At 40.7% G+C, this 27,991-nt stretch overlaps 1 protein-coding gene across 1 annotated transcript; it reads left to right on the top strand.

The window, feature by feature from the left end:
- The first annotated feature begins 1,454 nt into the window (after positions 1 to 1,454).
- On the top strand, positions 1,455 to 27,991 carry HTRA3 (HtrA serine peptidase 3). The gene is made up of 9 exons (XM_058803479.1): positions 1,455 to 2,127; positions 10,249 to 10,348; positions 12,122 to 12,344; positions 12,973 to 13,167; positions 15,773 to 15,805; positions 16,482 to 16,596; positions 22,839 to 22,887; positions 24,509 to 24,604; positions 25,853 to 27,991. The coding sequence occupies exons 1-9, from the start codon at positions 1,704 to 1,706 to the stop codon at positions 26,016 to 26,018; spliced, it is 1,401 nt and encodes a 466-aa protein (XP_058659462.1). The 5' UTR covers positions 1,455 to 1,703; the 3' UTR covers positions 26,019 to 27,991.

The following is a 27,991-nucleotide window of genomic DNA, read 5'->3' as shown; positions in this document are numbered from 1 at the left end:
AAAGTGTGGAAAAATGTACACTACAGCAAAATCACAAGACATGCCACATCTTTAGCTATGATGTATACCTTTCTTTTTGTCATGGGTGAGACTGCTGCTGCTTGGAAAATCCAGGCCTGGACCAACTCTGCCCCTATAACAGAGGGAACACAAAACACTAACTCACTGAGTGTCATGGGGGATTCTGGCTGCTGACTACTGCGTTCAAGAGGTCCTTAATTAGAACACAGTATGGTGATTCCAACCCTACAGCCTGAGGCAGCTCAGTGAATTGTGCCTACCTAATCCTAGCTCACAGGATCCCATCAGAAGGCTTGAGGTGGTACCTTGCAGGACCACATGAGTTTTATCCCTTGTGTGAATAAGAGGGAAAGGGGAACTGCAGGAAGAAGTCAAGGCTGGATGTGTCATATCCAGCAAGTAAGACTTCCAAAGTTTGGTATAGGCTCTGGGTGACCTATGTCAGACATCCTTTTTCTGAAGTCAGCTTAACTTTTTTGAAAGCCAGGTCAACCCGTACTTGGATTAATTAATTTTAAAGTTACGTCGAGTAAAAGTTGTGATTACCTTGGAGCAAAAGTGAGTATTTTCTTGATAAAGATGGCATGCATGGGCAAGATTTACTCTGCATGTTATAAAGACTGTAGAGGTTGAGAGCTCAACAGATGCACTCTTCCACCTGATAGTCTTCCTGAATATGTGTAATAGTAGATTAAAACCCTCAAACCTCAAATATTAAGGCTTTGGCAACACTTCCAACTACTATTTTAGAGAAGCTGCCAAATCTTTTGTTGAAGCAAATAACGGTGTGGAGCCCAGCAGATCCCCTTTGGCAGCTGGAAAGTGTCTCGTGCAATGTGCAATGATGCCTTGCAGAGCGACTGCCTACAAGCACCGTGGTTCAGCTACTTGTGTCTCTGCTCTAACACCGGCAAAGAGGGATTTGTGCCCAAGACGGTGTTTAATATTACAGCTGAGACCAACCAAGAGAGGCCAAATTTGATTATCTTTCGGTGGCAGTGGCGACAAACGCCCTTATTACTGCTGACATTAAAGACAAGCAAGAGGGAAGGCAAAGCGGCTGCCGGCTCCCTGCCCCTGTGCCCACAGAGATCACAGCCGCTCAGATGTAACAGATTCGCCTTTGTTTATGCCACGTCGGACACCCACAGCCGCTGGTGTCCTCACGCCGGGCTCTCCCCGTTCGGGGCGGTGATTTACCAGCAGGCGGGCGGGGAGGCTCAGCCCCGCAGCGCCCAGCTGAGGGGAGCCGGCCCTCCCCGCTCCGTCCGTCCCGCCCGGGGTGGAGCCTGGGCAACTGCCGGTGCTGCTGGGGGCGGCGGGCCCGTCCCTCATATAACCCTGCAGCGCTGCCGCCGCCTTCCCAGCGCTTCCCGCTCCGCCTGCCCTCGGCGCTCCGTGCCATGGCTCGGCGCCTCAGTCCGGCCAGCTGAGTCCTGGGAGCCGCCGCGTCCTGCGGGGACCGATCCGGCCGTGACTCCGCGGCCCTGTCTCCGGCCTGCTGCCCTCCTCCGTCCCGCTCGGCCCGCAGAAGCGCTGCCCGGGGCAGACGGCACCGTCCTGCCCGAGTGTGCATAAAGCCCGCCTTTCCCTTCCCTCGCCGCGATCGCACCTTCCCGCCTCCTGCCCTGGGGCTGGCCGGGCTCGCACCCCGCGCTCCGCCGCCGCTGTCCCCGCCGAGGATGCGGGTGTCGCTGCTGAGCCCGCTGCTCCTGCTGTCCCTCAGCGCCGGCCCGCACGCCGCGGAGCTCCAGCACGGCCGCGCCAAGTGCCCGGCCCGCTGCGATGTCTCCACGTGCCCCAGCCCCAGCTGCCCCAGCGGGTACGTGCCCGACCGCTGCGGCTGCTGCCTCATCTGCGCCGCGGGCGAGGGGGACTCCTGCGGCCGCAAGGAGGACCCGCCCTGCGGGGACAGCCTCGACTGCCGCTACCCCATGGGCAAGCGCTTCGCTAAGGGCGTCTGCCAGTGCAAGCTCAGCGCCCAGGTGTGCGGCAGCGACGGCCGGACCTACGACAACATCTGCCAGCTGAAGGCGGTGAGCCGCAAGGCGCTGCAGCACGGGCTGCCCGGCATCGCCCAGGTCCAGAAGGGAGCCTGTGAATCGGGTAGGAGCATGGTGGGACCTGCCGCGGGGCGCGGGGTGGGACACCTGGGTAAAGAAAGTCACAATTTTTAGTGGCCTGGGAAGACTGGGTGGATGTAGGTACTCTAAAAACCTCCAGGGATGTGGAAACTAATGACACCTGTGGCATCCGGAATGGATGCTCAGGTGCTTTCTGACCAGCAGAACTGCCGGATGCTCAGGGTGGGCTGGGGTTTGGGAAGGGTTCCCTCAAACCAGCAGCACGGCTGTGGATGATGCCTCGCAGCGCTCCCGGGACAAGAGGCGGGCGCGCTCGCCAGGTGGGAGCGAGGTGGGTGGAGGTGGCTCGGCTGTCAGGCCAGGGCAGCGAGCGGCCCCGGCCTTTCTGGAGGCAGGGCAGCGAGCGGCCCCGGCCTTTCTGGAGGCAGGGCAGCGAGCGGCAGAAACCTTTCTGGAGGCAGGGCAGCGAGCGGCAGAAACCTTTCTGGAGGCAGGGCAGCGAGCGACAGAAACCTTTCTGGAGGCAGGGCAGCAGCGCCAGCCCGCTCCCGTGCGGCCGGTGCCACCTGCGCTCGCCGCGCCGGCTGCGGTGGCGGCAGTGCTGTTGGGTGGCGGTGTTGGTGCTGGTGGCATCCCCCGTGCCGGCACACAAACAGAGCGGGACCCGGGAACACCTGAGCTCCGGGACCGTCCCTGGGGCATTTTGGGATGTTAGCCAAATTGACCCGACAGGTGAATCAGAAAATGCCTCTCTCTAAAAGCCCATCAGGGCAAGAAAAGCGCTGCATATTAGATAAACCACCTAGAACATAGTCTTTTGTCTGGTTTGTTTTCTTCACCAAAGGGTTTTGTAGTCTTGTAGAGCCCTTGCAAGGAAAAAAATCTTGTAAGGAAAAAAAAAAAAAACCCTGAGAAGTTCCTTTATAGTGTAAAATATTGATATTCAGGCTATCAAATGATCTTGTGGTTGTAATAAAGTGTCGAGGCCTTTGCTCAGAGCCTGTGATATGCTATGACACACAACTTCAGGCTTGGTGATTTAACTTTGGAAAGTTTAGTAATCTCTTAAGCTAGTAATTTCCTTTTAATATTAAAATGTGTCTCTTTATGGAAGTGTTAATGCTGGCAGTATCTTTCCACATACTTACTGGTATATTATTTTTTAAAGGCTTTGCTTCTGCTGCATTTCCCATAGAGTTCCTGAAAAGAGAAAAGTGCTATGCTTAATGGAGTTTTAAAACATGCATTAATGTTTTCATTATGTCAGGTAAATCACTAACCATCCTGTTTATTCACAGCAAACTGGCCAAAATGATTGGGAGGGTTCAGAGGGAATAGGGGCACTGTTGTAGCCTTTCTGTGAATAGGGGGCCTTTCATATATATTTTGATCTTTGGAAAGGCTAAGCCAGTTCAGAGTGGGAGGATATTCAAATGATGTTCCTGGAGTTCCTTTCAGAGTATCTTGTCAGAGCCAAGAATTGTTTCAGATGCCAGCCTGAAGCTGCAATGTTCCATCTCTCCAGTATTTTGTAGTTATAAATTGTTTTTGCCTGTGCCTTTTCACATCAGCAAATGTTAACTTTAGTACTCCTAAAACTTAGTTGAAACTGATCCATGTGAAATAATCAAAATGTTTAATCAAAATGAGTGAACTAGCCTGCATCTGAGAGCTTGCTGAGTGCTTGGCATTTGGTATATGTGACATTTTCTTTAAGGAATCCTCCTGAATCTAATGCTAATAGGCTTAGGAATTTAGAGCTGTGAGGCAGAAGAGATTTTTTTTTCAAGCAACTATTTTAGTGTTTACTTTATTTTGGCTTTATTTTTTTTTTTGTCTCAGAAAACATCAGCTTAGATGAAGCATCTGGTTTTCAGTTGAGATTTAATTTTTTTTGTTCAGTTCTACAGCTGCACAAACTGAAGCTCAAAGAAACCGAGTGTCTTGCCCAAGGTCAGGTTGAGTTGGTGGTTGAGCCAGGAATAGAACTCAATTATGGGTTTTTTTGTTTGTTTTGGGTTTCTTTTAAACGATAACTTGCAATGGCTGTAATGAGAGGCTTGGAAGAAACTTGACAGTTTAAAATTGTTGTCAAATTTCTTTTTCTCCTGTTCTTGCCTGGCCTCAGATGACTCAGAATTTGAAGGGATAAGCTAGTTATGAAGTAAATGCAGTTTTACTTAACCATCCATATATTAAAACAATCTCAGATAACAGAAGCATCATATAGTATGAATAAGGCGGTATTTAGAACATGCACAGACCTAGAGTGGCTCCTGAAATGTCTGCTCCTCTCCTTTTTCAGCTGCTTGTGTTGATGCTGAGTTGGATTTTGGCTGTGATAAACCCAGACAGACTGAGAAACCTAGCAGTGGTTTCCTGGTGACAGCAGTCTGGTGAATAGGGATACATGAAACAAGGATGCAGGAAGGAAGGGAGGAATGAGGTGGCCAGGGCTCCTAAGTGATAATTGAAAAGTTAACAGAATTTAAAGTGTTTTTGTCCTTGTTGAAGTCCTGGATGAGGTTGAGAGGCACCATGCCAAATTGCAAGTTCTGCACACAGTGTTCTAAACGGGGTGTGCACTGCATGGAGGTCCAGGGGCTCCATTACTGATGCTCTGCAAGGTACCAGTGCCCAGGGGCCTCTCAGAGGTACCAGTGGGAGCAGTCTGCAGAAATCCTGTGCCAATTTAAACTCCCTTCTACAAATACTGGGGGGGTTTTTAAACTTTTTTCAACAGTATATACCTTTATATATGGGAATATATTGTCAAGCTATTTTTTCTGCCTTCTGTCACCTACTGTGATAACAACAAGCTGTTACAAGCTAGCATGTAAGTAATGGGAGAAATACTTTTGGAGGACAACCTCTGTAATCAAATATCTATTCCTATAGAGCCTTGTTTCTCAGGGCAGCAAGTGTAAGTTTAACAATGCCATGTATCAATCAACTAAGATATCAGACATGTCACTGCAAGGATTCACTTGGTCACCTGCCATCGACAGTCAACCTGCTTGTTTCTTGAACAAAGGACTGGTTTTGATCTGTCAGTACAGCTTAGTACAGTTAACTTCCCTTCTTTTGATGTTTACAAATGTCAAAAGATTTGTATTTTCTTACCTAAGACATGGAGGCAATTTTTTTTTTAAATACTGGTGCTCTTTTGTCAATGGAACTAGGAAAATTAAAAGCTTAATGAGAAAACCTTTGAGGATGGACTTGACACTCACCATTTAGTGTACTCTGCACTGTTAACATGAATTCACTCTCAGAAAGGGGTTGTGATGTTGACTCACCCAAGTCAATCAGATCTTTGAAAGATATGAGCCTAAAAGTTCATATTCCTAAGAGAGTGTTTCAAACACAATTAATTCATAAGTCATTGCACACACGTGTTTGGACTGTGCCTGTACATAGCCTTGAAGATACAGAGGAACAGCTGAGTGTATGATTATGTGCATTTCTGAGAAGCTGGCCCAGTGAGGGATAGAAGTCTCCTGCTGGTGTTATTGCCATCAAAGCCTTAAAGCTGCCTGCAGCTGTATTTAGGGAAATGTACTGTGAGATATTAGCTGGAAACACAAACTTTGGTCACATTCCTGTGCTGGTTGTTTTCCTTATGCCTGAGTTGCTTTGAGTTACTGCAGGTGAGGATGGACAGCGTACAGGAGTTGGTATACAATTCAGAATAGAGCACTTGACTGCTTTGTAAAGGATGAGTAACAGCAAAAGGCTGTTCTTGTTGTATCTCCTCATGAGGGTCACTTGGAAAGGAGGGATACCAAGCATCCAAAGTCAGTGTGGAGTCTGTGCTAGAAAGCCTGTGCCAGTCTGTCTCTGTCTGGCCCTTGTGATTGCTACATTGCACAAGAAAGCCACTTTGGTGTTGGTTCACCAAATTGTTTTCATCTGTGCACGGTAGACATCCATTGTATAAACAAGTTGCCTGAACCATAATGTGGCATTAAACTCACCAAGGCTTTATGGTCAGTGCACAGCTATGCAACTTGATCTTAATGCTGAATTCATCAGAAAAGCTGCCCATGAACCTATGCTTCCAGCAGATGTTTCTGGTTTTTAAGCAGAGACATTATAATCTTTTATTTGTCTTTCATTTCTTTCCATGAAAGCACAGTAGGGACAGTGTTTATCCCTGGTGATCAGATCTGCCAGGTTGCAGTCCTCCCTTAGACATAATAATTTGCTGAATGCACAGATCTTTTCTGAAGCTGGTTTTAAAAGGGGGATGGGGAAACAACCTTAAAAGAATGAGTTTTCCAGGCTCACATATTCTTAATGAATATAAAATTGTGGATTTTAATACAATGTATTGTCTTTAAGAAAGCAGTGAATGTGATTTGATTTAATTCTACAGGGACTAAGTTGGCAGATATTCAGAAATCTTCAGTCTTTTGCAAATGTAAATTGGTCTGGTTTTATTGTCTTCAGTGGGATTATAATGATTATTTCTGCTGAATTTTTTTCCAGTTCTCTTCATACTAAGTTAACTCTACAGATTTGTTGGCATTGTTCCTGGTTTACAGCAGTCTTAATGAGATTGGAGTCTATTGTCTCTGCAAGAAAGTAAATAACCCACTATTAAATGGACCCATAGCCTGTAGATAACACCACTATCCAGGAAAAATCTTAGACTGATAATAAGACTACTCCTACCTGAAAGGCACTCAGCTTTAGTCATTTAAATTCAGTGTAGTTGGAGCCCATAAAATTGGAAGCATAAGGTCACATTTTAGAAAATATGCTGAAAATCTTTAGCTCCATGCACTTAAATTGAAATATGAATTTTAAGTGTTCTGCAAGGGGAGCTGGAGACCTGAAGATCTAATCACTTAGATGAAATGATAGGCTAAAAGTTCAGGGCTGCTGAAAATCTGGTTGATTTGTGGCTATGGAGCAGATTGGGGAAATCTAGTTTTTTTTGACTAAGAAATGCATAGACAGCTAAGGACTCATACAGCAAAACATTAGTTTTATTTCAAATGCAACCTGGATGCAGCACCTTTGAAATCTTGGTTATGCAACACGTGGCTAATTGGATTAAATTATGTTTTTTTGCCAAGATAAATTAGATTTTGTTAGTGTGAGATGATTCTGAACACTCAGTAATAACATGGAAAATAATTGAGAGACCTTTGAAAAACTATGTGGCAAATCTCAGAGGGTCAATGGGTCAAAATCCACAAAGGTTCTGTGGGCTCAGAGCTGTTACATGCTCAGGGCAGCAGAGATCTGAGGCTCTGTGGGGCTCTACAAGGCAGCAGAAATATGGAGGGGGGAGATACATACTTAACTTTCTCTTTTAGTAAGGACAGTAGCAGCAGCTGGTGTCTACCAGCTAGTGCACATTAAAGGATAGATTCTTCACTGTATATAGACATTATACAACGTACTCAGTGCTGGATGTTGCTTCCTTCTTCAGTTTCCCAGGCTTCAGTTCCTCCCTTTTGGAGTATATTGAGGATTTATGATGAAAACCATCAGTTTAATAACTATGCACTAAAATGCTGTTAATAATGACCAACACTTCAGTTCCCTTAAATAGTGCTGAGTTAATGCAAGTGTGCAGTTATACCTTCCACATCTGTAGCTTGAGTTCCTGGCACATCATATATAATGTGTTTAAAGGTTCTCATCACTGCCAGCTTGCAGAAAATTATTCAAGAAAGATCAGCTTTGTAAGTCAGTTTTCACCAGTGTTTGGTCCCCACCAGACAAGAGAAAAACTAGCTCATCTCTGATCAGCCCAGATCTTCAGACATTCCTTTCATACAAAGCCTGAGTGTCTGTTATTCCTGATCCTCCTTTGTTTCAGATTTCTCTTTAATATTGGTGCAGATTTCAATTTTATTTCAGGTTTGAGCGTTCTTGTCTTCTAACCCCAGCAGGGAGGTTCTGGGCTTCTGCTCAGACAGAGAAATGTTTTTACTGTTGTATGAAAAGAAGATAAACATTGTTTCAGTTTTAGTCTCCTCTCTGTATTGCTGCATTTTATTTTCCTCACCTTTTTTTCATGTTGCATTCACTACCTCTTTCAGATGCTTTCTCTCTGCCTCCCCCAAATCCTAGCTGGAAAGCCACTGGCACCCATGATGTTTGCCTGGTGGCTAGTCAGGAGTGAGGTTTTTGAACAAGCATCTTCCTGTGCTTGTGGCCATGTACAGTGCTGCATCCATTTGGCCTGGGCAGAACAGTTGAGCACTTAGAAGATGCAAATGGATTTAGTTGGCCTGATTCACACAGAGCTGTGCTGATTTACACCAACTGAAAGACTGCATTCATCCCTAGTTTTTCCCCAGTTCTGTGCAGTTCATCAGCCGCCTTTCACTGATGCGTGGTCATGTCTATTAGGGTAAATGTGATGGCAATGTTGTATCCTGTCAGTGAGCACTTGCTGTGTAGGCAAGTGTTCAAAGTCTTGTCAGTAGACTTCAAAGGATATAATGCATAATCAGGCAAGCTGCTTGGGAACTGAAGGTAAAATAACTCTTCAGTGGCCTTGTAAGCAAAATAAATACCAGTATATTGTGCTTACATTTGACTGTCCTCTGTGATTCCTGTTTGCTGTGTCTCTTTTAAACTAAGCACTAAAACAAGAACATTCAATTGGCTGGAGGGATTCTTCAGAGTGTATGAGAATGTACATAGAAATAATAGACTGATCCTATTCCTGCCAAGCTTTTCCTTTTGTTTATTCAGTATCACATAAATCTAACTTGCTACATTTAAGCAGGGTTTCTTTTCATTCAGAACTAAATCCCATGTCCAGTAACAGGATAAAGAACTTGCAGACTTCTGTGAAGAAATTCCTAATCTTCTTGGCCTGTTTTTTTTTTTCAACTCATTTGCTCCCTTTGGTAGATCCCATAGTTAATTTTGAAGCTTCAGGCTGTGAACACAAAAGAATGCTATTTGAGTGTGGGAATACATCCCCTACATATGCTTTACATGTGTGGTGATATGGCTCTGTGTATCAGGGACTGCAGAGAACATGACATTTAGCACAAGCAGTGCTATTCCTTTGGGGTGTTGTGGTGCTAGAAGCCAGGGTGCTGTGGGCTTTGCCCCCACCTCTTTAAGATCTTAACTTCACACTATTTTATTCACTCTTAATGAATGCTGTGTATAGTGCTGTTTAATGTAGTACCATACTGGCTTTTGTCAGACATTCTAGTAGTCTATTGCTAGGCCCTGCTGCATATGACAGCTTTAAATGTGAATTTGCAAAAAGTTTTAGGTGCAAAGGTTGTAATTTAAGTCAAGTTTCTAATGTGTCTACTTTAAAAAAAATAGAACTTAAGTTCGAATTGTGACTCCCAAGTTCTGCAGCTGTGGTACTCAGCACTTGTCAGACCACATCTGGAATACTGCATCCAGTTTTGGATCTCTCAGTACACAGGAAAGGCATGGACAAACTGGAGTGAGTTCAGAAGGTCATGAGGGTGGTTGGAGGAAACTGGACGTATCTCCTGTGAGGAGAAACTGAGGGTACTGGGCTTGTTCAGCCTTGGGAAGAGAAAGCTTCAAGGGGAGCTGAGAGCAGCCTCCCTGTGTGCCAGATCCATACAGAGGTGCATAATGGGAGGATGAGAGACAAGGGGCATGAGTTGGAACATGAGCTCAAGAAGTTCAGTCTTGATGTAAGAAAAACCTAGACATCATGAGGGACAGTGAAGCAGTGGGAAAAGTTTCCCAGAAAGTTTCTGGACTGTCCATCCTTGGAGTTTTGCAAGTCCCAACTCTGTTTCCCTTTGCAGGTGATGCAGCTTTGAGCAGGAGGTAGAACTAGATACCTCCTAAGGTCCTTTCCAGCCTGACCTATCTTATGACCCTGTGTGTCTTGGATAATAAGTAGTTGTCTGCAGAAAAATGCTCAAGACAGAGCTTATAGATGTCCAAAGAAAAGAATGTAGAGCTAAGTGGTGCTGATGTTTAATTTTCTCAGGATCACACAGAATGCTATGTAAGTTTTGAACTATCTTAATGACTTTGATTCCCTTTCCAGTACTGTTTGGAAACTGTTCTGGTAGGACAAACAGATCAAATCAAGTCAGGTTCATCTTGCCTACTTAATAAAAAAGTATTGTCTTATTAACATATCCAATTCTTTCTGCTAGTATAGGTCACCTACAGTCGAGCAGCCCAAGATACAAATTCAACTTCATCGCTGATGTGGTGGAAAAGATTGCACCTGCAGTTGTGCACATTGAACTTTTCCTCAGGTAACACTTTCAATTCTTTTAGTTACATTGTTTAACGAAGATCTACACTACAGTGTAGTAACTTTCCTTTTGAATTTGAGGTTCAAAAAAATATTCTAAAACATTACAGCAGACCCATTTCTCCAGAGAACCACACATTTGTGGTTTTTGTTCCTGTTCAGTAGATCTATTCTAATGGGTTTACAATAATATGCAATATATACTATCCACCCTAAAATAAGTATATCTCATCTTTGGAGGTATCTTCAGCCTTCACTAAAATGTTCTGCTTTTTGGACTGTATTTGTTATCTCAGTTTAAATACATACATATATATATGCACACACATTTATACACATAAATATGTGTATATATATATATATATATATATTTATATGTATATATATATATATTTCCAGACACTAAGCTGGAAAAAAATGGCTTGTTGTTACTTTTTCAACTTTGAATGAGAGGTGATTTTATTTGGGCAAGAAGAGCATTAAGAGGTAGAATGTCAAGGAGATGTAGCCTATCTAAACACAGAAATGGCTCCTGACAGGAAAGAAATGTACTAAATTTCTTGACCTGCACATCACCAATATTCAGGATGCTGAAGCTGGACCTGAGGTGGCAAGATCAACACTGAGTGTCAAAACAACCTGGGAGGTTTAAATAAGTCCTCAGAACAGCCTGCTGTCAGAACAAATTACTGCAAATATTGCATGAACTCCATTATGTGAATACCTTTCTTTCTAGAGTCCTCTCAATTTCCACAGATATAAGTATTTCTTTGAGAATTTTTGTAGGCTTTTTTTTTCTTTGTAGGCTTTATCTTGATTTTACAAAATCAAGATAATCAAGTATATCAGGAGACACAGTTTTATGCACATGGTGATTGGTCCTTTGAGAGGATGTTACAGCTGAAGATCCTTAAGATCTTTGCATATGTAGTTAAGATTGTTTCTTCTTTCCCTACAAGTAAATGTTTGCCTAGCAGCTTGCTGGGTGCTAATTTTGATACTACTTTTTTTCCTGGGATTGGCTCCAGTTGTTTACTGCTAAATAGTCCAGGACTTTCAAATAATATCCTAACCAGGACCATGTCTGGGAAGAAAGACTTTGTGGGCCTTTTCTTGTCTTTTACTATGCAGACACTTTATATTCCCCAACATGAGGTCATTACAGCAGTTGTTCACAGAGAAAATTTGTAATGCCTTGAACAGTTGTAAACTCTTTTACCAGTCTGTTTTGCAGCACATGTTGCTTCCCACCAAGCTTTACCCATTGTTAGTGTTTTCCATTTTTTCTTTCACATTCCTAGTAATTTTGGTTTCGAGACATGCTTTTTCCTGTCTGCACTTGGGCTTCATGATCTCCTTAAACCTCATCTCTTCCTTTATGCCTCTGTCCAGCTGCAAGGTTCCTTTCCTTCTTCCCCTTTTCCCATTAGATGATCAGTTAATTTTTTAGCTTTATTTCCCCCTTTCAGTATGTAATCAGTAACCAGTGGGATCAGATGGGCTCCTTCTCCTTCATTTTTTGTCACCTACCCTCTGTGCAATGAAGTTCATAAAGACAGAATTGGAAATCAAAGGAAAAGGATCCTGCTAATTGTCTGTAAACCTCAGTTCCTGTCTCCCTGACTGACTAAAACCAGTCACAATTTTCAGGAAGGGATCCTTTCTTTGTAATTTTTGAAAAAAAAAATTGATTCTCAGAGTGAAAGGTGGTGACGTCTAATATAATCTTAAGTTGATTTTCCTTATGACGCAAAATTGCTTGCTTTTTGTACAGGCACCCTCTCTTTGGTCGAAATGTCCCCCTTTCCAGTGGATCTGGGTTTATTATGTCTGATTCTGGTTTAATTGTGACCAATGCCCACGTGGTGTCAAGCACAAATGCAATATCAGGGAGACAACAACTGAAGGTACAGCTCCAGAATGGAGATACCTATGAAGCAACCATCAAAGACATTGACAAGAAATCTGATATTGCAACAATAAAGATTCACCCTAAGGTGAGTGACATAAACAGGAGAATGCCTTAATTTGGGCTGTTTCAGTTAGTACAAAGTGATTGACTAGAATATATGTTTAAGGATTCCTTAGAAAGATCTGTGGAGAACAATGTACTGAAATACAGGCCTGGGAATTTTTCATATCTTGAAATTAAATTACTTTGTCTTCTGTGTTAGGAACTGTAAAAAAATGAAGAAAAAAATTCCACTCATTTAATATGTGGCAACATCATGCTATCTTTCCTAAATACCCAGGCTAATGTTTTTTAAGCTTTGTGTCAGTATGCATGGACTGCAAGGTGGGCATAATGCATAGAGAGTGGTAGTCAACAGTTAGTCAGTGGTTGGTGTTTGTGCTGTTTCTAAGAGGATGCAACAATCTGCTGGAAAACAGGGAAATTTTGATGCCCTTCTTTTCTCAGTGAAATTACAAGGGACTGGACGTAGCTGTTTGTTTTTGAAAATGGTTTAAAACAGCATAAGTTTTGGGTATAGGATAGTGAGTGGCTCTTCCATTAATGTAATGGAAAGTCTTTGTTCCTAATTTTTGCTGGTTTTTAATCTTTCCAATCAGAATATTTTCAAGTATGAACTAATGCTTATTTCTTTCTCTCTCTGTTTACTTAAGAAAAAACTACCAGTATTATTACTGGGACACTCAGCTGATCTGAGGCCAGGAGAATTTGTGGTGGCAATTGGGAGCCCATTTGCCCTACAGAACACTGTGACCACAGGCATTGTGAGCACGGCTCAGCGAGACGGCAAAGAGCTGGGCCTGCGGGACTCGGACATGGATTACATCCAGACAGATGCCATCATTAATGTAAGCACCACGTGTGGGATGAGCTCCACCTCACAGGCTGTCCCCACTGTGCAGCATGGAAGTGCCTGCTCTGAGACATGAATCCAGCAGCTTTGTTTAACATCAGTGAAACTCTTCTTTTTCAAAACTCTGTGCAGTGTCTGTAAGGTGTGTTCAGGCAGTGTTGTGAAGGGAAGGATAAGTAAAAGTTCTCCCACTGAGGTTGTCTGTGAGGATGCTGCATAAGTCAGATGCTTTGAATTCTGTAAATCTCATGCAGCAACATGGTTGTATCAACCAGCAGTAAATTAAAACATTTCTCTCTCTGCCTGCTGAGTTCCTCAAGTCAAGGAAGCTGTAGAATAGAGCCAAAATTTCTTTCATCTCCATCCTTTAGAAGCAGATAGACTAGTTAAATTGAGAGTATGTGCTTCAGTTTAATGACAGGACACCCAGGTAAGAACATAAGGAGAGGACTGGGGCTTTTTGTTGCTGTTCTTGTTTTCCCTTTGCACACCATGTAATCAAAACAAGAATCGAGGTGGAAAATAGCAAAGTTTGAGGTATGGTTTGGAGCTAAGGGTCCTAGCATTGCATCTTATATAGAAATACATTAATGTTCCTTCAGAGCATCTTGGAGTGATCCAAAGAGCTTAAGTGAAGTGCTTGGGTATGTGTTTAGCTTGTACTGCTTCTAAAATGAGCATTGCACACATATCTGAGGTGGAAAATGGCCTGAAATTTTATACCTTAAATCTGTTACACATTGAAAGGAAAATATTTTCAGGATTTGTTTGTTGGACTTTATTGTCAAATTTGTCATAACAAGAAATAATAGTGTTTTACACACACAGAGTGCTTCACAAATCATTATTGTCACAGACTTGTTAAAAGAAATCGTGTAGGGAGGAAAAAAGAGGAGAATTATTTTTTGTGCTAAGATATGACATAAAAGTGAGCTTTTTCAAAAAGCTTTTGTGTGACCCAGGAGCTGAACCTCTCTTAGACCTTTAGTTGGAATTACTCTCTTCAGCTATGCAAGGAGAATAAGGAAAACTTAGGCAAGATGGGTTACTTGGGAGCGCACACTGAACTGGTGGTGGAGACAGAATTGGAACATGGGATTCTTGACTTCTTGCCTGTACTCATTTTTCAAGCTCAGACTCCTTCCTTGTGTATGGATTTAGACATTTGCTGCCTTCCAAAGCTAATGAGCAGGTTTAGGCAAGGATAGCAGAGTGTGTCAGATAATGCTGGACCAAAGAATGGTAGCAGATGAGGTGAGGAAAATGACACTAAGTTTGAATTGCTTTGCCATCTGGGACTGCAAAACATGAAGATGGTCCCTGGCATAAGGATGCTTTGTGCTTAGCTAATGCACTCGTTTTCTCCTGAGAATGGGAGGAGTTTGAGAGTTTGGTCTGTTCAGAGCATTCCTGTGGCTCAGCCAAGACTTTCCTGCAGGAATGTGCGTGCAGCTGCCTTTTGAGAAATGCTGGGACAGCAGTAACATAGGGCAGGAGAAAACAGGGCCATAAGGTTCTAAATGGGGCTGTATTGCATGTCCTGAAGGTCTTTCACATCCTTCAAGCAGAAGACAAGTGGATGAAAGACTATGTGCTAAGCAAGGCTGAAAAATCATTATTTTGGTTTCTTTGTGCCAGTCAGACATAAAAATCACATGTGCAGCCTCTGGTGACTGGAGAGATACAATATAAGGAACTTATCTAATTGTTCAATTTGAACTTTGAAGCTGTTTGATAAATTTTAATGTCTATTTTATTCTCCTAAGAATCTATAAGGTTTGCCCAGTGCTATCTAAGTGTAAACAGTTTGTGTCTCACTTCTCTGTCATACATTTAGCTTTTGTTTCTTTTGAGTGGTAAGTTGCTGCTTTTGGCTGTTTGCTGTTCTTTGGCTGGAAACCTACTCTAAAACTCTGGCCTCAGTAAAAAACAAATTGTTGAGCCAGCTTGAAGATGGACAAGCAACTTCCCCAACTCTCATTTCCTGTGGTCCTGTTGCATGTTTCTTTTAAGGGCCATTAGGTATTAGGTAATTTTGGGCTTGCCAGAGCTGCTCTATGCCTTCCCTAGAGAGGCATATGTGTCTGTGGTTACTAAATCAATGCTTATGTAGTAGCTACCTCATAGCAATATGCTGTGATTAAATATGCAAACCACTGTATTCTGCTCCAGTGGAGAATGAGAGACTGACAGTATTACAAACCAAAGTGATGAGTGAAACAAAAATTGTAGAAGCACTTCACTGAAGTATAACTTTAAATAACAATTAATTATTTCAAAATGTTGTTCTGACAGGCTTTGGAAGAATCAAAATACTAGTTTTAACTATTCAATGTCTTAAACTCAGCATCTGTCTATTTGGAGTGGCTCCTAACTTAATTCCTGCTTCTGAAAAAAACCAAACAACTATAATCATGAGAGGGGTGGAGGGGTAGGATAAGACCTACTTTTAATCTTCTGTGATCAATGTGTCTGTCAGTACTGCCTAAGAAATGACCTCCTCTCTTTCATTTACTTACAAAACCAGTACTGTTTGTAATGAGAATTGTATTTCCAATAGTGAAGTATTAATTTATTGTTCCCTTATGTCATTTTTACAGTATGGCAACTCTGGAGGACCTCTAGTTAATCTGGTAAGTCCATGTGACTTGGTTTGGTTGGTTGGTTTTGTTTCAAGAGCTAGTTTCAAGTTAGTGGGAGAATGTTCTTTTGGAAAGATTCATGGATCATTCCAGCTTCCATTCACTTAGCTAATGGTAGGCAGATAGCCTGTAGCTAATGCAGAATATGCAAATTTGGTCTCAGTTCACACACCATAGGAGAATATTTCCCCATTGAGCAACAATTTCCCCAGAAAAATTTACCTAGCAGTGAGGAATATTGGATCTGGAGGGAGCAGTTACGCTTGTTAGTTCACACTGTGAAACCTGGGATGCACAGCAGAGATGGAACCTGGCTACCCCACACAACTCTTTCAAAATAGATTGCTTTAAATCAGCACTGGTGTTGTGGGGCAGTGGTTGTAGTGGTAGTAGTGACTCCCCTGCCCACTTGGCAGAGGAAATGTCTTGCTGAGTGTTGGGATGGACCTTGGATGAACACACTGTACTGTAATCTCTCTGGCCATCACAGTTAAATGTGAAATGGATCATGAATCAAAGCCCAGATCCTCCCTTATAAGTAGTGTTTATTTCTTGAGTGATTACAACACTCTAGAATTTCTTACACCAGCTTTTAACATAAAATGCTAGGCAGGGAGCTGAATCCTGTACTTAGGAACAAATTTAATTGGGTGTTGTCTCTCAACAGGACGGTGAAGTGATTGGGATTAACACCTTGAAGGTCACAGCTGGAATTTCTTTTGCAATTCCTTCAGACCGTATCACTCAGTTTCTCACAGAGTCACATGACAAACAGAGTAAAGGTAAGGTCTGCAAGAAACAGTGACATCTTCCAATTATTATCCTGATCCAGGTGAAGTGCCAAAAGACATGGGTGTGGGATTCTATTACTGAAAGGAGCAGCATCCTTCTCCATTATAGGACATCACAGACTAGGAAATAGAAAACAATCTCACAGAAGTGGGAGAGACTTTTTATTATTCACACCCCCAAAGAGCAGACTGTGTATAAATATGGGAAATAGGGCCTCTGAGAATAGTGAGGACACGGATGAATCATCACTGTCTCAACTGATCTTGAGAACAGATGATCACTTGTTTAAGGAGTTTTTGTCTTTTTGTTTCTTGTCCAAGCAAAAAATTAAGGTATATTGTAGAAAATAAGGTAAAAACCTTTTAAAGCATCTACAGGTGGGAAGTAGTCCATAGAAGCTGACCTGTATTTTATCATGGTCATGTATGTCAGTGCTATATAATCACATATTGTGACAGATTCTCAGGCCCTGGTGGAAGAAAGGCTGTTACTAATTTGTGAAGAAATACGTGGGAAGATAGGAGAGAGGCAGAAAGAAAGGCCTCTGCACTGGACAGCATATAAATCTAAATATATTGGCAATGACAACTGCAGTACTTTAGACTTTTTTTACATGCCTGCACCATATCTGTCACCCTGTTCTAGATGTCATACTATAGGCTACACAGCCAAATCTGATCTAGTAATGCTGCATCCAGGCCAAACCTTCCTTACTCTTTCTCTAGCCAATTTATCTGTCCACACCCTACTACTAATCTTTTATCATGAGTGTTGGCTGCTGCTGCTTCTTCTCTTGAATTTTTTTGTTATTAATCTTGTCTTCTCCTGAGTTCATCCAGTTCTGATGCCAGGGTTGTCTCCCTAAACCACTGTCTTCTCAGATCAATGTTATTTTGGAAACTTCCCTTAGTCAGTGGTTTTAAAGTGATGCATCTGCTTGTATGAGAGCATCACAAACCTGATGGATCCCCTCATCTGTGTTTTGCTGAATTCCACAAATCATATTGTTTTCACTCTTGATTTGAGGTGAGGGGGAGGAGTAGTTGAAGAAAAGTTGTTAATATATGCTGAGAAGTGCATTTCAAAGTAGCTGACATAATTTTGTTTCAGTCAACATGTCAAAAAAACTTGTGTATTCACCCTGGTTACTAACTTATTGTTGGTTTCTAAAACAAGCAGGTGTCTCATTATTGATGTTACTCTTTAGAACCAAAGTGCTTGTCATAGTCCAGGGAGGAGCAATGACTCAGCCTGCAGGCCTGGCTTAGAGGCATGAACTCAGGCTTTGTGCAGAGCTCACCATCTCCTGGTAACGGGCTGGAAATTCAGTGAAGGTCAGAGATGTCACCACTGAAATCAGTCACCTTGCTCCTTCAGGCACCTTTACCTCCGCAGCTAAGGACTCAGAGACAGCTTTAGCCATGGAGGAAAAAACTGTGAAAGATTCAAGTTTATACCATGATTGTAGCATACAGATTTTTATTTTTAATCATGTCACATGATTCCCTAATCAAAAAGATTTATACTTTCTTTTAGTGTCAATGTGACTGTCACTGCTCCAAAAATCCTGGGGCACAGGAAATTTTGTTACTTATTTTTCCAATTTTTTTGCTTTTGCTTCTCTAAAGTACATCTTATAATTTTGCTATAGCAGAGAAGTCATTTACAGCCCTTAATGCATAAAGAAAGTTTCTAGGAGATATTTTCACCACATATTTGGGACTTAGTTTTCATTTTTTAGGCTTTTAGTAATAGTTCTCCGATTTATTGTATAGTTGCTATTTTTTGGCATAATGAATTTATGTAAGCAGAATTTTAGGAATGTTTTTATGATGTTTTCTTCCAGTTATGTTTCAGTAGTTTCAGTGGGATCCTCCCTTATGGTAATATTAGGTCATAGAAAGACATTTATGGGTATTACCATTTTGCTCTTAATATCATATTGCCTGAAGATGATAACATTCCCTTAGGATATCACTCTTTCCAAATTTATTCTGACATAGTAGATACTCAGTTGTTTAATAAGCTGGACGTTAGTCTTTCAAATCTCAGTTGATCAGGTAACTGTTTTATATAGAAGGCATATATTTTTTGAAGTCTTATGTATTATATATAACTTCAAATATCTGATCTATTGAAGAACAGGAGTGGAGAGTGGGGGAAAATTAGAGGATGTAATTTGAATGAAGAATTTGCACTGGTTGTTTTCTGTACATTCTATATTACCTAATGCATTCTTAATGTACAATAGCACCTAATGTATTTTTGACCTAAGATTTGTCACAACCTTCACAGAGATGTTTGTCTCTTGAATGGTCTGAAAGCCTTTGCTAATTTTGGGGTTACCAGTAATAAGGTTAATGTCCTTTTATAGTTAGGAAGTCTTAAATTGCTACATAAAGTTAAGTGTCTCCATCTGTATCTCAGTTTCAACCAGCTGTGTATTCTGTGTTTATGTCTGCAAGTTAACTACATACTTAAGCATTGATTGATTTTATTTTTTAAATTTTTTTTAGGAATTTCTCCATTTTGGTCTTAGCTCTCTCTATTCCTGGTTTAGACTTGAGCAGAACAGTAAAACTAGGAAGTCCTTTAGATGCTTTAAGGTAGAAGTTAGTTAGTCAACAATTTGAGAAAAATAAAGATAAAATCCATCCTAAAAGGTCAGCTTAACCTCTAAAAGTGTCAGCAGAAAAGTGAATAAACTTTGTTTCAGATGGGCAAGGGGAAATGGGGGAGTTCTGCATTGGCCACACCAAACAACTCGTTTACATGAATCCTCATTTTACATCCCCAGGACCTTGTATTAGTTGTGTTGAATCAATATTCTTACCTTTGTGTTTGAATGATTATTATCCATAATAATTACCACAAAACATGAGGGTTGCTTAGGAGCCTTGCTGAGTGTAGATTCAGACCGCTGTTAAATTCAGCCATGCAATTTATATGAAAGGGACTCTGCACAGAGTCCAGCATTATAGGCTTGAGCTGTTTGCATGTTTTCTAGTAGGCAGCAGAATACCTTTCTTAAATGCTTTCAGGGCTGTTCATGTAATCTGCAAATTGAGCTAGGTGAAAAAGGAATTATCAGAAAAGTAGAAGCTGGCACTTAAGTAAGAAGTGAAGGGTTAGTCCTGATGATATCCTGGCCCCACTGAAATCAGCTGCATTGAGTATAATTTTGCACCACAGTTACTCAAGCCCATAGAAGTTTGACATAGAAGTTTGAGTACATGACCCCTTAATTTGGATTTATCAGTTCTTTTTGCTACAGTTTATAAGTCGTAAGCATTTCTGCCTTCAGTTGGTGTTTATCTGTCTGGCTTTTATCTCTATTATTGCAAGCATCAATAAATAAAGTTTAACAGTAAGGCAAGTGCTTTCCTGACTGTGAAACAGAAATTTCTGGGAATAGTGAACTGCATCTAGATACTTGGGGTCAGCTGCTTGTGACTTTCTATTATTACTAAGCAGATTTAAGTTTAGTCTTGTGGTTGAGGTTGGTTTGCTTGGCTTTGTACCCCTGGAATCAGTGTTTAATCTGGTCTGGTGTTTACAAAAATGAGATTTGAGTCTTTCTCTTCTAAGCTGTGCTCCAGCTTTAGGCCACAATGGTTTCACATTTGCTAAACCTGATTCTTCTAACATATGTTAACTACTGGAGGGACTGCACCCTTGTGATGACATCACTTTATTCCAGTTCTCCTAATTATTTTTTCTTTTCTTTCATGATTGCACAAATTGCCAGAATGACAGGTTTTGAGACTTTCTATTCACAGAGCAGATGTAATATGACAATGGTAGTTCCAGGTGCCACACACTGTTCTGCCGATGTGACTTCGCCCCAACATCACCATGCTTACACTTTGGGAATGATAAAACATTCCTGGTTGTCTGTGCCTGTTCAGTCTCTGCTGATACTTCAAATACAGACAATCATATTCCCACTAATCATTGTTGAAAACTTTGGTTTTTGGTGTTTGAATTGGGTTCAATTCAGTGGAATGGACTTCTATGAAACAAAAGGACTGAATTTTTTACTTGTATTCTGACACACAAAATGTCTGGAGAGGAGAAAGAGAGGAGTGTATACTCTGCTGCTAAAGTAATCTGTGGCTCATAGTTTTTAGTTTTACTTTATGAAATAGCCTGCTACTCCTATAGTATGAATTGCTGTTTGCAGTATGACAAACCTACTGCAGAGAGAGGCCTTTTTGAACTTCAGTGCGTGAACAGAAGTGAAGTAATACTTTGACCTGCCCAAAGTTGAAGGTAGAATTAGAATTTTGGTTAGGAGTAAGTCTGTAGTTGCAAGATTGTTTTTTTTTTTCCCCAAAAGCTTTATGTTTACATATGTCTTTAGCCACTAGAGAAATAATTCCTTTTATCACTAGTGTCATTTCTCCTGTGGTTTTTCATTCTTGCAGTTCTGTTTCTTCCAAGTCAATTTCTTTTGTCTCTTCTTTCATTTTCATTTTTCATCATGTAAACATTCTTAACTCAGGCTCCAGAATATCTTCATGTTTTTGCAAATTTCTGCCTCACAGGCAATGACCAGCATCAAATTTTTTAATGCAAAGAGAAAAGTGTCATCACAGATGCTGTCACTGAACGGAATTTCATAATTTAACTGTATACATTGCACGGACAAGGGAATTGTTTTTAGAGGGGAGAGTTATCATGTCTGAATATTTTTAAAAAGTGAAAAATTACATTTCTGCCATGGAAAGTGGAAGAGTGCCATGAGCTAGTTCATGGTCATGCCCAAAGCTCTTCAGACTTCGAATCTGAGCAATTGAACTTCCTGACATTCTTACTATAGCTGATTTTGATGTTGCTAGTTTTACTTTAAAATGGAGGAGAGCCCAGCATTTCAGGGCAAAGTAGGGATGACAGTTATGGATGCCAGATTTTTCAGAGTGTAGTAAATCCAATGTTTAGTAGTCAACATTTTCAGTGACCCCAGTGGGAATATTACCCCAGTGTAATATTCAGAACTAAGTCTTTTACTTGGGAGTGTTTTTCTTGGAAAGAATGAGAGCTAGAGAAGACTGTGTGCATCTCCTTTTTCCTCATTTGAGAAGCTGGAGAAACTCAAAGATCTTGTGAAGTCATTGTGCTGGAACAAGTAAGGGAAATATTGTTTCATGGCGGATGTGACTGAGTACTGCAGCACTCACTGCAGGAAGTCATCAAACTGCATTTTTTTCATAAGCCAGCTGTGCAATATCTTGGCTTAGTAAAAGCCAACTTCAGAAATGTGTTGTTCTTCCTAAAGGAGTGATTTCTCACCATTTAAAATTCCACAGAATCCTGGCAAATCATAGAATTATAGAATAGTTTTGAGTGGAAGGGACCGTTAAATGTCACCTAGTCCAACTCCTCTGCAGTGATCAGGGACACCTTTCATTGCATCCAACCTGACCTTGAGCGTTGGCAGCTGGGGCATCTACCACTTCTCTGGGCAGCATTTTCCAACGGGCTACAACCCTCATAATAAAAAATTCTTCCTGATACCTACTGCCAATCTACCCTCTTTTAGTTTGAAGCCATTTCCTTTTGTCCTGTCTTATAAGCTCTCTTTAAATACTGAAAGACCTCATTAAGGTGTCCCTGGAACCTTCTCTTCTCTAGGATGGACAACCCCCACTCTGTCAGCCCATCTTCATAGCAGAGGTGCTCCAGCCCTCTGAGTATTTTTGTAACCATTTTGGCAAAGGTCTACATGTTTTGGGATTTTTTTAAACTTGATTTTTATTCTTTGGGGTATAAATAACAAGCCATTTGCACTATAATGAGTGTGAACTTTTTGATTGTCCTTTCTCTGAAAATTGGAAATTTAGATTTGTTAAGATTTCATTTCTACATTTTAATGAAACCATCATATGATGAAATGGTCTTGACCAGTTTCAGATTAAATGCTAGTTGGTTATTAAATTTTCTATTTACTGAATTTATGTGATACTAAATCACAGTAATTTATTGGAGGAAAAACTCTTAGAGAGTGTAAATGAGCTTTCTCTCTTAGTCTTAGTTGCAGGGAGAGGGATTGTCATTCTGTACACCAAAGCTAATAAAAAACCCCCACTTTATACAGATGTGTGTGATTTTGTTTAGTTTTGTTAAAATCTGATAAATTCCATTTTAATTTTCAGGTATTTTGGGTCATCAGAGCAGTTATTTTTGTCAGTGTTTACCTAAATTTCTTAAATATCCTCTGTGTTCCTTTTAGATGGGAAGAAACGTTTCATTGGCATCAGAATGCTGACAATAACACCTGCGTAAGTACCTTAGAGAGGTAATGGTTTGTTCATGCACACAAGATGTGGCCAGCAGTGCTTCAGAAATGCATTCATCTTTCTCTACAAATCCCCAGAGATCCCAAAGTGGGCGTTGGCTTCTAGGAAATCTGCAGGCATTTAAATTATATAGGTGAAATCTATGATCTGAGACCTGAAAATTCTCTAAATACTGATTTTAGTTCTTGACAAGGACATCTGGAGTTACACCAAGTTATAGGTGGGATTTAAGCAAAATGGTGCTTTCAGGTGACTCTGAGTGCCAATGGCAGATCAGCTGATGGAGGGTGTTTTATCAGTGCCAGTGGAGGCCATATGGTGTGAGGTTTGGTGTCTAACCATTAACTAAAAAGAGCTGCTAAAGTGCCAGACTAAAGCTTTGTGTCTCTGTGTTAAAAAGCCAGAAATGGACACCCTCCTCTGGGTCTTTACTCCCTTTTCCCTGTTACATTGCTTTGTGTCTTGCTGTTACCCAGATAGATTCTTGGATAATAAATGAGGGCTCTTGTGCTGATGTTCTTTCCCAGCAGTAGGCATGTTTCCAATGTGGCAGTAGACTGCAAAATTAAACAGGACAATTTCCAGCTGGGGTTGTAGTAAAGCCATCTTTTTTTCTTGAGTTATTCTCCTGCAATCCTCCCTGAAGGGTGAGATCCTCAGCTGGAACGAATCAGTGTAATGGCATTAACATCACTGATGGAGAGACACTCAGGATGTTTCTCTGCATAATTGTGAACACGATGTGAGATTTTACTGCTTTTGGAACATCTAAGGAAGCCATGTAAGGTGTCTGCAGGCCTGTTTTCAGAAAAAGACCACTTCCTTTGTTGTGTTTGCTTTAGTTATTCAATTGTTAGCTTCCTCAGTACTAAATCAAATAAAGAGAAGCTATGTAGCGATTTTGGCTTTGTTTTCCTTCTTTGGGACCCCAGTTTTTCATGGCAGACAGCCCAGTGATCCATCCTTGGTTTAAAAGCTTTCTTTCCAGAAATGGGTTTTAACCTACATTGTACACAGACCTGAAATGATGTCACCGTCTTTGAAATGAGGGGATGTTTGTAGAGGCTCTGTTTTGCAGGAGGTTCCTGTCTTCTTTCTTTAGAAAGTGATCCACAAAAATTGCTGATGACAACTTGAGGAAACTGAAGTTTCCATCTCTGATCTGTCTTCTCTCTGGAGTTATCAAAAACTCAATTGGTCTAGATAAACACAAATTAAGAATGAGTAGCAAAATAATAGAAACAAAAAAAGTTAGCAAATGTCTGACCTGTCACCAGCAATGAGTGTTTGGGCAGAAAAACCTTTTGTCCCTGAGAGTGTTTCTGTTCTTGTCCTCATGAACAAGGCCCTCTGTGCTACTGCTACAAAGAGCCAAAGTCAGATTCTTGCAGGTACAAGACCATTAAGTTTAGCATGCTTTGCACAGATAAGGAGTTTTGCCTCTCTTAAAATCTATGTAATTTGTTTTAATCCAAGTTCAAATCCCCTACATTTTCATCACAAAACAACAGGCAAATGAATAATTAAGTCGTTTACTTTTTGTCACAAAAATTCTTAATAAATAAGAATATTTATATTCTGTATAACTTTGTTCTTCTTTTAGCTTGGTGGAGGAACTGAAGCACAGTAATGCTGATTTTCCTGATGTCAGAAGTGGAATTTATGTACACGAAGTTGTTCCAAACTCACCTTCTCATAGGTAGGTAGAGCACATTATTTTCTTCACCACAAATAAACCTCCAAAGGGATACTAGAAGGTAATATTTCTTTTTATATTCAAGTATTTCCTCATACCAGGCTTGGTTTGTATTTTAAACAATTAAAAATTGTGCTTTTATGTTTAAAATATTTGTACTAAGATTTTGTTCACCTCTACAAAAATGAAGCATTTCAGAACTATTTAAATCATGGAATTGTTTAAGTTGGAAATGATCTTTATGATCATCAAGTCAAACCATGAACCCAGAACTGCCAAGGCCACTAGTAAACTGTCCTGCACTGTAAATGCCACTTCTACATCTTTTAAATTCCTCCAGGGATGATGGCACCACCCCTTTGCTGGGGAACCTCTTGCAGTGTTTGAAAACCCTTTCTTTGAAGGAATTTTTCCTATTATTCAATCTAAACTTCCCGTTGGACAACTTAAGGTTATTTCTTCTTGTCCTGTCACTTGTTACTTGGTAAAAGAGACTGCCACCATCTCACTACAACCTTTGATGACATTATGAAACACAGTGTGCAAATAAAAAGAACATCCCAAATACAATGAAAACTAATTTGAGGAGTTTTGTGAAGTACGTTGAATATTAATGAACAGAAACTTGGATTAAGTTTAAGCAGGGAACAGAATAGTGTTCATGTAAGGCACTGTCAGAACTGTTATCTGAGACAGTGCTTAATCTTAAAGGAAGAGGCTGTTTGACAGAACAGTTGCAAAGTAAAGAAAATATTTCTTAAAATTATTTTAGGAAGATGAAAACCAAAAGTAATAAAAGCAACTATTCAGGATTACATTTGAGTGGCAAGAGAGAAATAATTTACCAGTACTTTAGCTGGTGTCCCTGTCTTGAAATTTTAAGATTTTAATTTTCCATTCTTGAAATACATATCGGTGGCCTAAAAGCATGGTCTTGCAAATGGACTGAGTAAAGTGAATCAGTAACAGATAAAGGCCTTTTTTTCTTTTTCTCATTTGCTGTAGGTTTGTAGAAGACATCAGAAAATTCTTTTTGTTGTTTAAGAAAAAATCCTCAGTGAAATAACCTGAGCCTTGTTTTGCATTTAGCAAGTGCCACCTGTTATTTCACAATCAGGAGGCTGAAATTTCCCTTCAGTGGAGACTAAAATGAATAAAAATTTATTTCATTTTCAAAAGAGGGGGTGAATAGCCTTTGTACTTTTCCTCTGCATCGAATGCATCCTTAGTGCCTTTTTCTTGCCTTTGCAGAGGAGGGATCCAGGATGGAGATATTATTGTGAAAGTCAATGGGCGTCCTTTGGTGACTTCCAGCGACCTGCAGGAGGCTGTGATGAATGAATCACCTCTACTACTTGAAGTCCGAAGAGGAAATGATGACTTGCTATTTAACATTGAGCCTGAAGTTGTCATGTAAATAGAATTGAGGGAGCTCTCACCATAAGTAAACTCACTTATTCTGGAACACTAGATACCTCCTTTACAGCTACAGTAATTATACTTCCTGTTGACTAATGACAAGGTGGACTAACTTAATTGCCTGAGCCATTTCTGTACATAGTAGCTAGAATGACTTCAAAGATGCCATTTATAGAAGATTTAAATGTCAAAAAAACTTAAGTACTGTGTTCTGGGGAGGAGGAGAAAAACTGATTTTGTGTAGCTTGTAGGAATGGGTCCCACTTCCTGTAGCTGCAGAGCAGATTCAGTTCTGCACATGGAAAGATCCAAATACTACTGGAAGTGAGGAAGTATATAAAAGAGAGAATTATTCTCAAACCACAATCATGGCTGCAGCAGAACCCAGGTTATTGCAATGCAAAATTGAGCTTTTTTTTCCTTTTATGTAACTTTTCAATGTGAACCTATTATTGGCAAAGCTTGTTCTTAGTGCTTCTCTGCTCCATGTCAATGCAGGTAGATGAAATCTGTAAATATTGAAAGGAACAAAAATGGTGTCAGGCTATAGAGTGTTACACCTAGGTCATGCGATTTTTGGAATATAGTAAATGATTCTTATAGAATTAATGCCTTATATATAAATCAAAACGATGTGCTGAACAAAGTTAAGTTTGAGAAAGTGCACAATTTAAGAATTTGATACAAACCTGTTTTGCATTTTTACTGGTAAGCTTTGCTGTAAAATTGTTACACTACTTTTGGCTTTGACTGTGTATGTTTCTACTGTAAGGAGATTAAAGTTTACACAAATAATCTGTTGATGTAAACCTCTTTTTAAACAAGTATGTCTTCTCTGCTTCTTCTGTCTCTGGAATAAGATCTCCCAAGAGAAAATTTTCTTACAGAAGATTCAGCCTTTTATTTGTATTTTATTTTGTTATGAAAACCCTTTGCATCCCTACGATATAATTATTCTGCCCTTATTTAAACTATGTTTAGAAATGCTTTGCACACAAGTCATTTATTTACACTGTGTTTTTCCATATTTATGAATTGTGCTTTGATATCAGCTAGAGAGTATCAAGTTGGAGTCCTGTTGTCCTCAGTTCCCTCTGTATGTGATGAAAAGCAGAAGGGAAGCACAACAGTAACTGTTTTACAGCTAGAGCATGTGAGACTTCTGTGTAATAAACCCAGGAGAGAAATTGCAAAGAGCTAAATCCAGATCTCCTGGGTACCCCAAACCAAACAAGTATCTTCTCCCTTAGTGAATATTTCTTCATTTCCCAAAGAGGCAGAGGAATGTTTCTATCTGGAGCATTTTTCACATCAAGCTGTGCTTTCCAGACCTGTTTTTTGTGTCTTTGTTACATGGATGCAAAAAGGAAATTATCTTTGGAGCAGTACCCTTGAGGTTGCCATCATGCCTAGACTTTCTGGTTATACCAGCTCACTCATGTGTGACAAGCCTTGCATCTTCAGGTTTGCTCAGTGCCAGACATGTGGAAAAGCACAATCTGTTGCCTCCTTGCTGGCTGACTGGGACTGCAGCTCTGAAGCTCAGAGGTGGATGGGGAACCTTCCTCTTAAATATGAACAGTGTTACTTTCCATCACAGAAATGTGATGTGCCTGTAATGATGGCTTCACCCCCCTGCTGTCACTAAACAAAGAGCTGTTTTCACACCACAAACAAAAGATGGTCAGTGTTACTTGTTGAATATTCCAATTCCTTTATGTTAAGATATGCCTTAGCATCCAGGCTTGCAAAAAGCCTACTTATGTTCTGAAATCAGGGTAGCTGTGGCATGCAGAAGGATGCTCTCATGGCCAAAGTTAAGCCTATCCATCTGTGTGTACCATGTTAGTACCAACATTTTACAGTTTGTGAGGGGTGTCTGTTTGTAACCATTGATTAATACAAAAGAAATTGAAGTATTTCTGGATTTGTTGCTATTTTTTCAGGTTTTGGCCAAGGAATTGTTTGCTA

This window comes from Ammospiza caudacuta, chromosome 4 (assembly GCF_027887145.1).
Source record: "Ammospiza caudacuta isolate bAmmCau1 chromosome 4, bAmmCau1.pri, whole genome shotgun sequence".
Lineage (NCBI taxonomy): Eukaryota > Metazoa > Chordata > Aves > Passeriformes > Passerellidae > Ammospiza > Ammospiza caudacuta.
The sequence above is the reverse complement of the archived record's forward strand: the minus strand, read 5'-3'. Positions and strand labels throughout refer to the sequence as shown.